At 41.6% G+C, this 16,911-nt stretch overlaps 1 protein-coding gene across 5 annotated transcripts in view; it reads right to left on the reverse strand.

Annotated features, from left to right (window-relative positions):
• The window catches only part of CEP63 (centrosomal protein 63), a 152,895-nt gene that overhangs the window by 4,415 nt on the left and 131,569 nt on the right, over positions 1-16,911 (reverse strand). For all 5 annotated transcript variants that reach the window (XM_029616158.1, XM_029616157.1, XM_029616156.1 and 2 more), the window contains 2 exons: positions 8,397-8,602; positions 7,223-7,547 (listed from right to left, as the gene is read on the reverse strand). In XM_029616158.1, the coding sequence (XP_029472018.1) occupies positions 7,223-7,547; positions 8,397-8,602 (531 nt within the window). The remainder of the gene's footprint in view (positions 1-7,222; positions 7,548-8,396; positions 8,603-16,911) is intronic.

Genomic DNA, 16,911 nt, shown 5'->3' on the forward strand with positions numbered 1-16,911 from the left:
AGAACTAGAAAAAGTAGAGAAATGGTGACCAAAATGATAATGAGATGGACCAGCTCCCCTCTGAGGAAAGGCTAAAAAGAGGTTAGGGCTCTTCAGCTTGTAGAAGAGACAGTTGAATTATTCACCAGTGAGAGTAGCCCTATAGTCTCCGGGGCAATCTTCCCTTTGTTGGAGACAGTGCTCCCAAATTGGCATGTTCTGGCATATGTGGTGGCAATGTCCCCGGCTACAACAATTTTGGAGCCTTTGCCAAAGGATGGCAGAAGCTGTCTTGGGGGTGCTGGTTCCACTGCGGGCGGATTATTGGCTTCTAGTGATTCAATATCTAATGAATATCATATATTATATAATATCATATATTATATAATAGTATAATATAATATAATAAATAATATAATATATTATATAATATATATTATATTTATTATATTATATAATATATATTATATAATATAATAAATAATATAATATCATATCATATATTATATATTATATAATATCATATATTATATAATATTATATAATATATATATATCATATATTATATAATAGCTAATGAATATCATATATTATATCTTCGTATAGATTATCTCCTGTATATAATTTTCCCATTTAATATGTTAAATAAGGTTCTACTCTTTGAATGTTAAAGATAGTTATAAGATATTTGTATGTATTACGTTGTTATCCTGTAAACCGGAGTGAAGGCAAAACGCTATACTTCGGTATATAAAAAACCCCAATAAATAAATAAATAAATAAATAAATATCCGCTTTGGATCATGAGCAACAGAAAAATACTTATATTTATTACGATAGCTACTCGCTTGCTGATTGCTGCTTTGTGGAAATCTTCTGAACCCCCAGGCATGTCTCAGCTTAGCGCCAAGTTACGGCAGATATGTTACATGGAGAAACTTACGGCTCTTCGGAGGGACTCCTTACCTAAGCTCTATAGAATGTGGTCTTCTCTCATGCATCATATTGAAAGGATGGAAGGAATGGTCTGAGAGGGCCACTTCTGTTAGTTTTAGCCTGGAGGACCCAATTAACCTTACCCTCTTCATAACCTCTCATGCCTAGCGATTTCTAGGACATGGCTATCATTTGAAAGGGAGGGGTACTAAATTATTAGCTCCTGGTGTATCCTTGAAGGAAATATTTACTATGGAAAAGAAAGAAAAAGTCCCTGCAGGAACTCTAGTATTGTGGTATCTCTCTTGCACAGGCTAAGAATACAACAGGGGGGGATGGAGGGAGGGGGGAGCTATATGGTAGATCAACTTCCAGATTTGGTTGAGCGCTCTGTGTTCAGTTTAGCCTTTATTATATGTGTATGGAAGTTAATACACTGTTTGTATGTATTCCTATGATCGTTTCTTATAAAAAATAAATAATAAAAATAAAAAAAGAAGAGACAGTTGAGGAGAGATATGATAGAAGTCTATAAAATCACTAGCGAAGTAGAATGGATAAATGCAAATCAGTTGTTTACGCTATGAAAAAATAAAAAGACTAGGGGATACTCCACAAAGTTTTTTTCATGCAAAAAAACAATTATGCTCTAGAATTCATTGCCAAAGGATTTGGCAAAGGCAGTTAGCATATCTGAGTTTAAAAAAGGTTCGGAAAAATTCCTTGAGGAAAATGTAATAAACTGTTATTAACCAATTAGATTTTGGGAAAGCCATTACTTATCCCTGGGCATATGCTGCATGGAATCTATCTTCTATCTGGGATCCTACCAAGTACTTGTGACCTGGATTGGCCACTGCTGGAAACCGGATACTGGGCTTGATGCACCCTTGGTCCGAACCAGTATGACAGTTCTTATGGGCTCACTCTCAACCTCTAAAGTAAATGGTATGAATCATTCTCTGCACAAGAACAGGAATAAATGATCTCGGAGGTGACATAGTGCTTGCTTGAGGATGGGAAGGATCCAAAAGGAGGCCAAAAGAATATGCTTCTTCAGAACCATGAACAGGAAACCAGGACTCCTCAGACTAAGTCTTTGAAATTAAAATTTGACTTAAAGTCTGAAATGGTATACTCCTACAGCCATAAACTCAACGGATGGTCTTGATGACTCTTTGGGTACCTTGACCAAATGATGCAGAGCAACGGGGGAGGATTCATTCTCCAAAGGCATGGGTCTTAACAGGGGCGGATTGTGGGAAAATAGTGGCCCGAGGGATTTTTCTCTATCCTGGCCCATGGGTAACCAATTACATATACAATATAATTTACATATATAATTTACATATATATGTACACACCCCTATATTTCGGTATGGTCCTCCCATATCAACACAGTACTATTTGCCAACACTCAAAGAATAACAACTCCACCTATGAAAAAGAATACCACAAATATTACACCAGAATCTAAAATATCAATACACCTCCTATCAGGAAAACAGAACAGGCCAAGCTACTACAGATCCCTATAGAGAAACTACATGCTAAAAGAATGCTTCATCTCAGTCTTTGCATGCAGAACACAAACTCTCACCAAATACAGAATACAAAATGAAGGAGCATAAATGACAAAAACTGAAATGGAAACTCCAAGAAGCCAGACTCTATGTATTAACAATAGAAAAATAGAACCATCATTCCTCATAAAACAAATAAAATCAAGAAACATAAAGCATCAGTTATAATAGTAAAACCATAATAAAAGAATATTTTAAAACTACTGATAAATAGAATTTCTATTAATTAAAATCATATACATTTTTTACAATGTCCCAAACACTAATAAAATATTTAAAACAGCACATATATCAAATAACATTCAATAATTAAAACTAATAAGGATTTTACAAAGCCCCTGCTGTCCCCTTCTGTGGGAGATCTTTATTTCCAGTCACCCTGATACTGTCGAGGATTAGGAGGTTATCCTCTCTCTCACACATACTCAACATGTCCATTCTCTCTCACACATACACTGTCACATACATACACATTCATGCTCTTATACACACCATAACTTCTCGCTCTCACAGACACTGACACACTCTCAGGCTCTAAGACACTCCCCCTCCACACACACACCCCCACAAACTCTTACTCCCTTGGATTTTCTCATACACACTCATGCTCTCACATTCACACACATACACTGACCCCCAGGCAGTCTCCCATTCATTTTCACACCACTCCCTCCCCATCCCCCAGGCATGCACACATTCATTCTCACACACACAGACCCCCAGGCAGGCACCTATGCAATCACACACATATACCCCCAGGCAGAGTCCCATTCATACACAGGCACACACTAAAGGCAGACCCCCCTCTCTTTCTTTTGCCAGCAACCTCAGAGCCTCTCTCATTCCTCTGCTGCCACTGTCACTGCTGCCGCATGGCTATTGGGGAGGCGCCGATTGCTGCTACTGACACTGAAGCCCATTCTGCTGCTTCCTCTGTGCAGGCCCCGTGGGCTTCCATTTTCTCCATGCTGATCTCGTACATTATGAGATCCGCATAGAGAAAGTGCTATTCTTGCACATCCCAAAGATTACTTGTGCCAATCACTAGAAAGTAATTTTTTTTTTTTTTTTTACCTTTGCTGGCTGATCTTAGTTTTCTAATCGGTTGGTCACAGGCTTTTTTTTTCCCACCTTCCATTTCTTATTTTTTTGCCAATTCCTTTTATATTGTCTTTTTTTCTATTTCTTTTCTCTCCATCTTCTTCCCTCAAACACACACTCAGGTTCTCATTCTCACATGCTTTCTCTATCTTCTCTCACACACACACAGCCTCTCACTGTCACATGCTGTGTCTCATACATTCATACACACAGGCTCTCACTCTCACATGCTGTCTCTCATACAATCAGTCTCTCACTGGCACATGCTGTCTGACTCACACACACACACAGGCTCTCTCTCACTCCCACATGCTGTCTTACTCAAGCACAGGCTCTCACTGTCACATGCTCTCTCTTATACAATCAGTCATACACACACACAGGCTCTCACTGGCACATGCTGTCTCTCTCACACACACAGAGGCTCTCACATGCTGTCTCTGCAAACATTCAGGTCCTCACTCTCACACACAATCTCTCAACTCATCTCATACACGCACACACACACTCTACAGACCCTCCGCCTCTCTCTCACCTCTGGGCCTCCTCTTCGCGGGTCGCCACAGGATGGGTTCTGCAGCGGCCCAGATCTTCTCGGGCCGCGGCGGCCCTGCTACCGGGCCTCCTCCTCTTCTCGGGCCGTGGCGGCCCTGCTACCGGGCTTCTTCCTCTTCTCGGGCCACTGCGATGATTCGCAGTGGCCCGTAAGTGTTGCTCCTCTTCTGCACGCGCTGATGCTCCTCCTCCTTTCTGCCCACGCGGCTCCAGCAATGTTTACTTCCGGCGCCGCACAGGCAGGAAGGAGGAGGAACATCAGCACGTTTAAACGTGATCTTTTTCTTCGGGCCGTGGTGACGTGAGCCTCACCATGGCCCTACCGATCTGCCTGCTATATACGTGTCGCTGCTCAGCGGCCGCATGAGCCTCCTTGCGCCCGGGGGCATTGGCTCCCCTCGGGATACCACTGCTCGCGGCGCCCCCTAATACTTTGGTTGGAAATTTTATAATACAAAAAAAAAAAAAAAAAATCACGTGACAGGAGTGACCGGCCCACCGGGGGAAGCCCGATCCCCCGATAGGTAAATCCGGCCCTGGATCTCGAAGACTGGATCAACTGATATTACAGTCAGTACTGAGTTGCTTGACGCTAAATGCTCCACCTGTTGAGGTGCTGAGTAAAGGCTCTGAGGATCCTCCTTTCAACTCCCTCTTGAAAATTACTGATGGCAAAATAGGATTGGGCTCAATAGGAGTGGACAAGTCTTCTGGGTAATCAGAAGAGAAGTATGGATGGCAATGGACTGGACTGGAGACTGAAGTGACAGGGTCTCATGGAAGGAGGTTGCATGCTCCTCCATACACTGCTGTTTGAGAGGACAGATAGCCCAAGCTGCAGCCTTCCCTTTTCTTGGATCCTTGTACTGAAGGGGAATGGTGCTGACATTCTGATGTCTTTCCTCTGGGTTTGGTGCTGCGCATTCTCACATCTTTGCGGGTGCTGAGCACTAACAGCGGGAAGGTTTCCCTGCTACTGGACCTGATCTTCAATTTTGGCATTGAGGAGGATTGAGGCTCCCTCGGTGGCCTTGCCAAAGCATAGTCAGCAAACAGTGCAGCTCAAGTCCTTCAATGTCAATTTATAGATGCAGCGGATCTTGTCTTGCCAGAGAAGATATCCTTTAAACCAAGTCTCCTGATCTTAATGGCCCTGGATGACATCTTTGAACAGATAACAAGAAAGGAAACTCAGGATATTATTAAATTGTCAAACTTGTCTTACAATAACTCTTTAATTTATCTTGCATCAGCAAGCCTAACAGCGTGCCCTGCAGTGTATGGGCCACCCAGATATCTCCATCATGTGTGATTTTAAAAAAAAAATTTTGTTTTCATCATTTAAGAGTCTTTTTCACATTATAAATAAAACCAAAATACTTTGAGAAGTAGTGGTCGCGCTAATTGTAATCTTGGCTCGACAGTGGCCGTTGTTTCGCTTAAAGCTTCATCAGGAGCACCGCATTCATATTATCAACTCAAAATTCAAACAAGCTTTCCTTCCCAGTTCTTTTCATTCAATTATTTATTTCAATGGGCTAAAAACAAAAATATATCAAAAAATGTTGAAACAGAAGATTTATAGAATTTAAAATATTTATAACTGACAAAGTGCCGTTATTGCGGGACCAAGCTCGTCTCACTGTGATTTCTCCAAGGAGGAACATCGGGAACAGCCATCTTGTTAAGTATTTATATAGGATGCTTAGCTTACTAATCGTAAAATGACGCATGCTTGCGTGACCAATTGGGAACAACCCCAAAATGATGTCATTGGTCTTTCACTTCAAATTACTCTGCAGATCTTCATATCAGAAGCTGTACGCCTCTAGCTTAGTTGTCAACAAGGGAAGTCTCTATATCACATGAACAGAGATGCTATCTCAAATCCTTTCTTGTTTTCTGTATCATTTAATGTGGAAATTATTGGCTCTTTGATATTGTATATCTTTGAACAGATGCCATAACTAGGGCCATCATGCTCTAGACCTAGACAGTACATGCAAATTTCATGATGATCAGTAATGAACATGTTGAAAGTGCAGCAAGGCAATGCTTGAAGTTGCTGTACTTTTTTATGGCCATTGTGACAAAAATGAACCAAGTAAAATCAAAAGGCTGCACATACAAAAAAAAATGCAATGTGTTGAAGAAGCATCTAAACTTTAGAAAGTGACAATAAAAATGTAAGACTATTGGGTTAAGAGAAAGAGAAGCTAAGGAGGCTTGATTGCAAATAAGTGGAAACCATGTTCCATTATCACGATGGACAAAAAAAGGACTGAGAGGGCTCCAAAAGGTAGCATGTGTGTGGGAATTCTCACATGCCCCCAAAAGGCTTTCTAGTCTTTTTCGAAATTCTCTGGGAGACAGTCACTATTGGATGACATTACCTACGTATGTGGTTGATTCATGTTGTTTGTCCTCAGAGAAATTTACTTATTAGGAAGCAGGTATGGCTAGTAGATAGGACAGAATTACCAAACACTCTGACAAGTTCAAATCTTGCTCTCTCGTTGACTGTGGTATCACCAACTCTCTGGTCCTTACTTTACCAAGCTGTAGTTGGATATTATTATTCCTTCTCCTTTTAGAACCTGTTGTATAGCATAAGCACCAAAACTGACAGTCAAGACACTCCAGCCAGAGAGAAGCCAAAACATGTATTTCCAAACTGAAAGGGCAATGAGATGAGGGATACTACATAAATCTAAAAGATTTTTTTCTTAAATCAATGATATGGTTTGTTCAGTGATGTGGATTATCTAGGCACAGAAGCTCTTCATTTTACATAGGCCTTCAAGTTGCAATAATCTTGCCACTAGTGAAGTGTGCTATTTTAAACAGGTGGCCCCAAGATTAAAAAGATTCATCCCTTTTCACCCTATTTGCTTTCACAATCCACATTAGAACAAAGAGAAGTATATCACAATACAGAGGAGAAAAAAACAAAACCAAAAAACCTAATAGAATTCTTAGCAAACAAACTAGAAAGTTCTCAACAGCAATACATAGTTCACTACAATGTTTCCTCTGTGGAAGGCACCTCTTACCATTTCTTTTCTTACCATGGGTAAAAATGTCCCCTGCTGACTTGAAGAATCATTGATGGAGGCAATATCACAGAAATCAATTTCAATTCCATCCAGGTCAAGTGAGCAAGATTTCTGTCCTAGTGGAGTGTCAGAATATAGGGATTCTGTGGAATCGTTCCTGATGTCTGGTGTCAGACCACCAGTTGTACTGCAAATAGGGTCCATGACTGGTGCTGCACACTCTTGCTGAGTTTTCAGAGCACAAATTTCCTGTTCATAGTGCTGAATGGTTTCCTCCAGTCTAGCCTGCAGCCTATTCATTTCTTCCTCATGTTTCTGCTGCAGTTCCTGAGTTCTCCTGAGTGATAAGAAGGAAAGTTTGAGTCAGTATAGTATCACTTCTTGAGTAACTCCACAGTCCAGCAGCATGTGCAGTGCAGCAGACAAAGACTGGTGTCCCACCTCCAGATCCTTAGCTAGCAATCAATAGTTTTAATGAGGCAGAATTCATAGTTCCTAGATGGAAAACCACCTTTAATTCTATGCTCTGGTGAAAAATAGCCTGATTCTATTCTATCACAACATCTGAGGTACATATACTTCCTTTTAGTTTTGCTGTTACATCTAAACAAGGAGCCTCTATACATCATCATCTTTGGATAATTTAGTTTATTAATTTGATTACTCGACTAATTCATTTCAGTCTTTTGATGGTGGAATAAAACATATCACAACCGACAAATAATCCTAACCTGGGGTGCTGGAGGTAGGGTGTGATACAAATTAAATATCAGCTCTTTAATGCATATGAACATAAGAACTGGACTGAGGGTCCATCAAACCCACTATCCTGTTTCCAATAGTGGCCAATTCCATGTTCAGGGAAGTTGAGACAAGCTGCCATATTCCCCTCTCTCTCCAAGTGCTTTAACACATCCATATAGAGTAATCTGGAGCTCATCGCACTGGATTCCTACATACGCAGAGGTATGTGTTACCAAGCAAGGGATATGCATCACACCCATGTATGCTGGTTATATAGGAAAAATGGAACTATTTTGTAACATGCGCACATTTTTTATTTGACTAATGGCTAATTCTCTAAACTTATGTAATCATTTTTTACTTCAGAAAATCTCAGTTCATTCTGTGTCTCATACAGGATGCTCTTTATACCATGCCCCAGCATAAAAGCTCTCACTCTCACCTGTCCTCAGCACTCTGAATCTCAGACAGTCTCCTCTGTATTTGCTGCAAGACACACTCATATTTGTCCTGATGTGCACGGGTCACGACCTCTAGCTTAGCTTGAGTCTCTGACAGATCCTTTAATAGATGCTGGTTCTCTTGCTCAAGGTTATTCAGAGTTTTGATGTAGCTTTCCCTAAGGTCAGTTAAAGGTACATCATCTTCCTACGAGAAAAATAGAGGGTCTGTTGCACATTCTCGTTTCTGGGAGGCGAGGAGAGGGGACAATTGCTGTCTCTATTTTATATCCCTGTACACACACACACACACACACACACACACACACACACGGTATCCTAGATTTCAGGCCTGGTGTCAGTCTCTCACCAACTAATCAGTTGTTAAATTATTTACCAAGAAGCAGGCAATCCAGCCAGCAAATCAAAGGCCCAATTTTGGTCCTCTTCAAGATGCTGAATTGAGCAAGCAGATACAGAGGCAGAAACCACACCACATTCATACAGGCACACAGTCACACCACACTCAAAAAGAGACAGGCACAGACGCACCAGGCACACTGAGATAGCCAGAGACACAGATATATCACACCCAGACAGAGGCAAAGAAACAGACACACACACACACACCCCCAACACACATTAAGACATAGAGACACATATAAACACCACATCTGGACATAGATACAGACACATCCCATTGCCAGATACAGATACATCATACTGATCCACACAGCACACCACAGTGTGACAAAGACACATACACATCACACCCAGACAGACCACAGCAGACAGAGACACATACAGGCAGACAGGTCCAAAAGACACACAAACACCAAAACAGACCACGTGACTAAAGGTCACACCACACATACCACATCATGATGAGATAGACAGAACCAGACAGAGGCAGATATGCAACACCACACCCAGACACACATAGACAGGCAAATCATACCACAATCAAACAGAGAAATACAGATACCCCTTAATCAGACAAACACACCCCACATCCAGAGATATCACATTCAGGTACAGAGAAAGACAGGCAAACAGATCACACCACATACAGAAACAGATATCCTACCGCCAGATAAACCCAAAACAGACCTGCCAAATCTCCCACTTTTACCAGGAGGCCCTGCTTCCATGGATCATCACCTGCTTTCTCACTGGGGCAGTGCAAACTTCTGCCCAGAGACAAAGCCCCACCTCCCAAGGGCAGAAGAAAAGAACCACTTGCCTATGGTGTTGCCATCCCCACGAGAAGAAAAGAACTGCAGCAACATGGTAATAATCATATGCTCACTGGGTTCCCATGCCCTGCAGGCAGGAAGAAACAAACCATGGTGATGCAGAGGTTTGTGTGCCAGGGGGCAGGAAGAAGAGCTAGGCAGAGAAGGGAAGGCAGTGAAAGGGAAAGGGAGGGGGAATGAATGAGAACTTCTGACTCATCTGCCTCCCAGCCCCTTCCCTTCCCTCAATGAGAAGGGATGAGAGGAAAAAGGAGCTAAGTTGAGTGAGGGAAAGGAAAGGAAAGTGAAGGAAGGGGAGGTTTGAGAGGGGAGGAAAGGGAATGGAGTGAGAGGGAAAGAAGGCAGGAAAAGAAAGGAAAAAGGGGTTGGGTGAGAGGGAAAAAGCAGGAGCAGCATTGGCACAAATGGCCAAAAGAAAAGGAGCAGTATCAGCCCACGCCCCAAGAGGAAAGAAGAGTAGCTCCGTTGGCTACATGGGCTGAAGGTGCAGTTTGTGCATTTTGAAGGGGGACAAGAGAGTGTAGTTTGTGAGAATAAAAGTGTTCGTGTTAGTGAATGTATATGAGAAAGAGAAAAGACAAACAGGCCGATACAGTACAGTGCGCTCAGGCGGAGCGCACTGTTAACCCGTGATTAGACGCGCATTTGACGCGCTAGCTTTACCCCTTATTCAGTAAGGGGTAATAGCGCGTCGAAAACGCGCGTCCAAACCCCCCTCCCCCAAACCTAATAGCGCCCGCAACATGCAAATGCATGTTGATGGCCCTATTAGGTATTCCCACACGATACAGTAAATAAAATGTGCAGCCAAGCCGCACATTTTACTTTAAGAAATTAGCGTTTACCCAAAGGTAGGTGTTAATTTCTGCCGGCGCCGGGGAAAGTGCACAGCAAAGCAGTAAAAACTGCTTTGCTGTGCACCCTCTGACTTAATATCATGGCAATATCAAGTCAGAGGCCCCAAAAGTTAAAAAAAAAAAAAAAAAATTTAAAATGAGCCCGCGGCTTGAAAACCAGATGCTCAATTTTGCCGGTGTCCAGTTTCCGAACCCGTGGCTGTCAGCAGGCTCGAGAACCGACGCCGGCAAAATTGAGTGTTGGCTATCAAACCCGCTGACAGCCGCCGCTCCTGTCCAAAAAGAGGCGCTAGGGATGCGCTAGTGCCTATATTTGCCACGGACCCTAATTTAAATAAATTACTTTACTGTATCGCGTGCACAGGAGAGTGTCCTATGCGAGCGCCGGGAGAGCATGTGCTCACCCGCTCTCCCGCGATTTTTACTATATCGGCCCGTAAGTTTGTGCACCCCCTCCCCCAATCTACGACAATCTCTGGGTGACTAGAAATTTTAAAAGTTTCCAGTAATAGAGAGCGGCAAATTAATTTTATCCTTATTACTTGTAATTGTGTGTTATTTGAAGTGTTGGCTCTTTTGAAATATTTTATTGATTTTTGGGAACTTTTTAAAAAATTTAGAGTTTAATTATTGAATGTTCTATTTATCAGCTGTTTTGAAATATTCTTTTTCTTAGTATGTTTTTATTATTATTATTGATGTTTTCAATTTCTTGATTGTAATGTTTGTTTTATGAGGAATGGTGATGTTTCTGGTTTTCCATTATTGCGCTGCATAGTCTGGCTTGTTGCAGTTTCTAGTTCAGGTTTTATCTGCACATTTCTATTTGTACTTCATGTTCTCTTTATTCTGTATGTGGTGAGAGCCTGTCTGTGTGATGCATGTATGACCAAGATGAGGTATTCTGCTACCATGTTTCTGTGTAGATGTCTATGGTAGCCCAGCTTGTACTGTTTTCCTATAGGAGGTGTATTGGTGCTTTAGAGCCTGGTGTAATATTTGCAGTGTTCTTTTTTTCATAGGTAGGGTTGTTACTGCTCGGGTACTGGCAGTTAACACTGTTTAGGTATAGGAGGTTTACTATATTTTAATTTTAATTCAGTTTACTCATGGCTTTCTGAGGGCCAAGCTCACATCTAAAGTATTTTACTACAGGCCTCATACCATATGGGTTCCAAGTGTCTTATTTTCTTCTGATTGGCAGCACAACAGTGTATATAAATATAATAAATATGTTGTAAGTGATATTTTTACCTCAGAAGATTGTACTTTAATGTCATTTTTCATATATAACTATTATAAAAACATAGAGGTCCATATTCAGCTGCTGTATGGCTTGGCTAGTTAGCTGGATAAACTTATCTGGCTAATTTAGGCTGAATATATATCTGGCTATCTTAAAGTTAGCTGGGTTAGTTATTCAGCTAACAACTCATCCTACTTACGACCTACAGCGTGCACCCCCCATATGTCCAGACTGGCATCTGTCGAAACCACTATCCAATTGGGGGACTCCAATTCCACTCCTTTGGTCAAATTTTGAATGAAAAGTCACTGTTACAGGCTGGTCTTGGTTGTGACTGATAGCAGAACCTTTATTTCACAGTCCTGCAACTGAGTCCTTCACAACAGAGAAGAGATCTCTAAAATGACAGCCCATAGATCCTAGGTCCTGTAAGTAATCCCAGGCTCTCTGTGTTCTCATTGCCAATAGTTTCTGAACCAGTGTGACGGGCTTGGAAATAATTTCTGATGTTATAAAAACCTTTCCTTTCTAAGTGTCAAAAAAACACTTCCAGGTTCTTCAAGGTCTGAGTCAGCACTAGCTTGTTCTTGGCAAAATTTATCACCCAGCCGAGATCCTGTAGAAACTGTATCACCCAAGCTGTAGATGTCTGGCACTCCTCCAGTGACTCAGACTAGCCAGTTGTCCAGAGGTGAACCAAAATGCCTGTCTTACATAGTACTGCAGCCACCACCACCATTACCTTGGAACATTCTCAGGACAGTGGCTAAACTACAAAGAACTCAAAACTGGTCCTCCCAGAACTGCAAATCTGAGGAATTTCTGATTGGATGGTTGGATGGAAACATGTAAATGCACTTCTATATGGTCCAGGGACACAAGACAAATCTCCCTGCCTCACCGCTATTATCACAGATTGAAGGATATCCAAAGCACTTTGTTGACTTGCTTGATATCCAGAATAGGAGGGAAGGTGCCTTTCTTCTTGGGAATCATGAAGTAGATGGAATACTTTCTTTGTTCACATTCCACTTCCAGGAAGCAGCAATGAAATGTGCAGCTAATATGACTTGCAAAAAGTATACTTGTTGATATTTATTCAGTTCCGAAGGGGGGAAAAGACAGCAGGCAATAGCACTGATCTTTAGGTACACGACATTGGAACATTACAGATAAGAAATGCAAAACTGTGTCCCAGAAGAGGGATATTTTTGCACAGCTCCACCAAATATGTTACATAGTGCCCTCCTGTCCACATTCCCTCCAACATTTATCAGACATATTTGGGAAAACCTTGTTTTAGCCTTATCAGTGTCAGGTACCAGCGATAAAGCAGTTTATAATCATTTTCAACCAAAAGAGCTGAAATGGAACTTCATTTCAGTGAACTATAACATATGTCCCATTCCCCCTCTTCAAAGGACCTACCCAAATGAGCCTCCCATGCCTGAATATGGGTGGGTGTAGACCTTAAATCTCCCAGTAATTGGACATATATTTTAGATATCAATTTAGTTCTAGGCTGAGATGAAAAGCACAAACTTCAAAGAGAGATTTCTGCCCCTTGAGATGTTGCTTAATAAGAGTTGAAGTCACATAATGGATTAACTGCAAATATGCAAAGTAATCCTCCCTAGTCAGAGAAAATATTTTGCAAAATTTATCGAAACTCAAAATCCCACCAGCATCCCAAACTTGACCCAACTGTCTATAATTCTATATGCCTCCATCTTTGAAATATTCTAGATGTTAAACCTGGTAGAAAGTCATTATCACAGATCGGTGTCCTGCAGAAAAGACACAAAAACCTATATAAATGTCTTTTCCACCGATCCCATAATTGTATAGTATGCAAAGTATAAGAAGATAAATGAACAGGTAATGTTTTACAATGTCTAGGTAACCAAAATTGGCCCCAGATAGGCACATTACAAGCCTGAGCTTGTTCAATAATAGTGCACAATTTATTATTTTCCAACGTGTGCCAATCCAAAACCGCCCTTAATTGTGCTGCAATATAATATTTCTTAATGTTAGGGCCTTCAAGACCACCCAACCCCTTTGGTTGATATAAAATCTGGCACTCTATGGAGGGGATCTTCTTCTCCAAATGAAACTAAATATCTGAGCCTGAACAGTTTTCAGAAAGGCTTCAGATATTGCTAAGGGTAAGGTCTGAAACAGGTATAAAAACCTAGGCAAAACATTCACCTTTATAGAAGCTATCCTCCCAAACCAGGAAAGATTATGTCTTTCACACATACCTAAATCACGAAATACCCGGTCAGCCAGCGGTTTGTAATTTAAAGAGAATAGATCAGTATGTTCATTGCTCATTTTGACACTCAGGTATTTAAAATAAGTGGGAGCCCATTTAAACGGAAAAGTAACTTGTAATTGATATTGTTGGTTTTCTGGCAACAAAATAGATGAGTTCCAATTTATCAACACTGATTTTAAATCTGGAGACCTGGTCATATGTCTTGAGCTCTAACAGTAATGCTCGCAAAGAAGACATAGGGTTGCTTATGGTAAAGAGAACATTATCAGCAAATATGGAGATTTTATACAGCATCCCAAACAGATTCCTAAAATATTAGTGTTTACCCAGATCCTAGCAGAAAATGGTTCCATTACCAAGGCAAAGAGCAGTGGTGAGAGCGGATACCCCTGTCTTGTGCCCCTCTGAACTGGAAAGGGAGTGGAATAATCACCATTAATCTTAATGCACGCTACCGGATGTGTATATAGTTTCTCAATTCACTGGATAAATTTAGCACCCAAATCAAATCTGGATAGTACTCTAAACAAAAATGCCCAATGAACCCTATCAAAAGCTTTTCATGCATCTACAGACATCAGTACTGAGGGAATTGACTGATGATGTGCCCACCAAATCAGACCCAAGTCCCTCCGGACATTGTCAGATGCCATGCGGCCTGGGATAAACCCCAATTGGTCCTTATATACAATAGCAGGCAGCAATTTCCCCAATCGATTAGCAAGAATTTTCACTAATAACTTAAGGTCTATATTAATCAAAGAGATAGGGCAAAATGAGCTGCATAAGGAAGCATCCTTCCCTGGTTTGAACAATACAGTAATGCCTGCAACATTTGTATGAGGTGCCAACAGTGAGTCACTCAGAGATTTGAAGGTCCTAGTTAATAACAGTACTACTTGATCTGCAAAAAAAACTTTATAGAATTTACTGGTATATTCATCTAAACCAGGTGATTTTCCTAGTTTCAAATCTTTTATGGCCTGTGAAACTTCTATTTCTGCAAAATTTCTATTCAGCAGATCCCTCTGTTTCATATCAATACTGGGAAGGTCCACCGAAGATAGATATTAATCTACTACTGCTAGCTGCTAAAGAGAGAGATGAATCTTCTTTGTACAGTTCAGCATAAACATTGGGAAAATCTCTCTCTAATATGAAACGTTTTAAAAAGGTAAGTACCCCCAATATCCTTAATTTTCAATATTTGGTTCCCCACCCTCAGATTCTTTAAAGACTAAGCCAAAAGGTTCCCTGCTTTATTGCCATCTTCAAAATAGCATTATTTGACAAGATGCAATTTATAAGATATTTCTGATAAATTCAATTGCTGCAACTCCTGTTGTATTTTGTATAATTTTAGTAAATCCTCAACTTTTTTATACTATTTATGGTGTGACTCCAAAATTTTAAATTTGTGCCTCCAATTGACATCTGATTCTATTATTCTCTTTTTTTCTTATAGCTAGTCCTGGCTATCAAAAGGCTTCGCAATACTGCTTTGAGACCTTCCCTCAGAGACACCTCTGAAATAAGCCCATCATCATTAAGTGCTACATAATCCTGGATCAGCCCCTGCATGTGCTCAAGAAATCAGTATTCAGTAATAAAGTGTCATTACAGTGCCAAAAAATGTCTCCCTAAGTCGTCTTGTTGTAATATAGCAGCATAGTAATGATGGCAGAAAAAGACCAAAATGTTCCTTCTAGTCTGTCCAGCAAGCTTTCCAAAGTAGTAACTGCCATTCCGTGCCGGATAAGCTTTTTTTTATTTATTCCTATCCTCTAGCCTTTAGGGATCCCACAGTGTTTATCCCATGCCCCTTTGAAATCCTTCACAGTTTTAGTCTTCACCACTTCCTCCAGAAGGGCATTCCAGGCATCCGCCACCCTCTCAGTGAAGAAATATTTCCTGACATTGGTTCTAAGTCTTCCTCCCTGGAGTTTCAAATCGTGACCCCTAGTTCTATTAAATTGTTTCCAATGGAAAAAATTTGATGACGACCATAGATCATTAAAACCTTTCAAGTATCTGAAAGTCTGTATCATATCACCCCTGCTCCTCCTCTCCTCCAAGGTGTACATATTCAGGTTCTTCAACCTCTCTTCATAAGTCATTCAATGGAGACCACCCACCATTTTGGTCGCCCTTCTCTGGACTGCCTCCTCCCTGTCTCTATCTCCTTTGAGAAACGGTCTCCAGAACTGAACACAGTACTCTAAGTAAGGCCTCACCAAGGACCTGTACAAGGGAATTATCATTTCCCTTTTCTTACTAGATATTCCACTCTGTGCAGCCAAGCATTCTTCTGGCTTTGGCTATCGCCGTGTCACACTGCTTCATCAAGATAGACACTATCACCCCAAGGTCTCTCTCCTGCTCCGTGCACATCAGCCCTTCACCTCCCAATGCATATAGGGGCAGATTTAAAAGGGTTACGCGCATAACCCTTTTAAACCCCTCCTGCGCGCGTCGAGCCTATTTTGCATAGGCTCGGCGATGCGCACAAGCCCCAGGACGCGCGTATGTCCCGGGGCTTGAAAAAAGGGGCGGGGAGTGGGCCAGATGCCTCCGAAGGCCCCCTCGGCCGGTGCGCGCAACCTACGCCTGCCCGGAAGCAGGCGCAACTTAAATAATAAAGGGGGGGGGGGAGATTTAGGTAGGGCTGGGGGACGAAAGGAAGTTCCCTACGAGGCCGCTCCAATTTTGGAGCGGCCTCAGAGGGAACAGGGAAAGCCATCGGGGCTCCCCTAGGGCTCGGCGCGTGCAAGGTACACAAGTGTGCACCCCTTACACGCGCCAACCCTGGATTTTATAACATGCGTGTGCATGTTATAAAATCGGGCATAGATTTGTGCGCACCAGGTTGCTCGCAGA

Source organism: Rhinatrema bivittatum, chromosome 9 (assembly GCF_901001135.1).
Source record: "Rhinatrema bivittatum chromosome 9, aRhiBiv1.1, whole genome shotgun sequence".
Lineage (NCBI taxonomy): Eukaryota > Metazoa > Chordata > Amphibia > Gymnophiona > Rhinatrematidae > Rhinatrema > Rhinatrema bivittatum.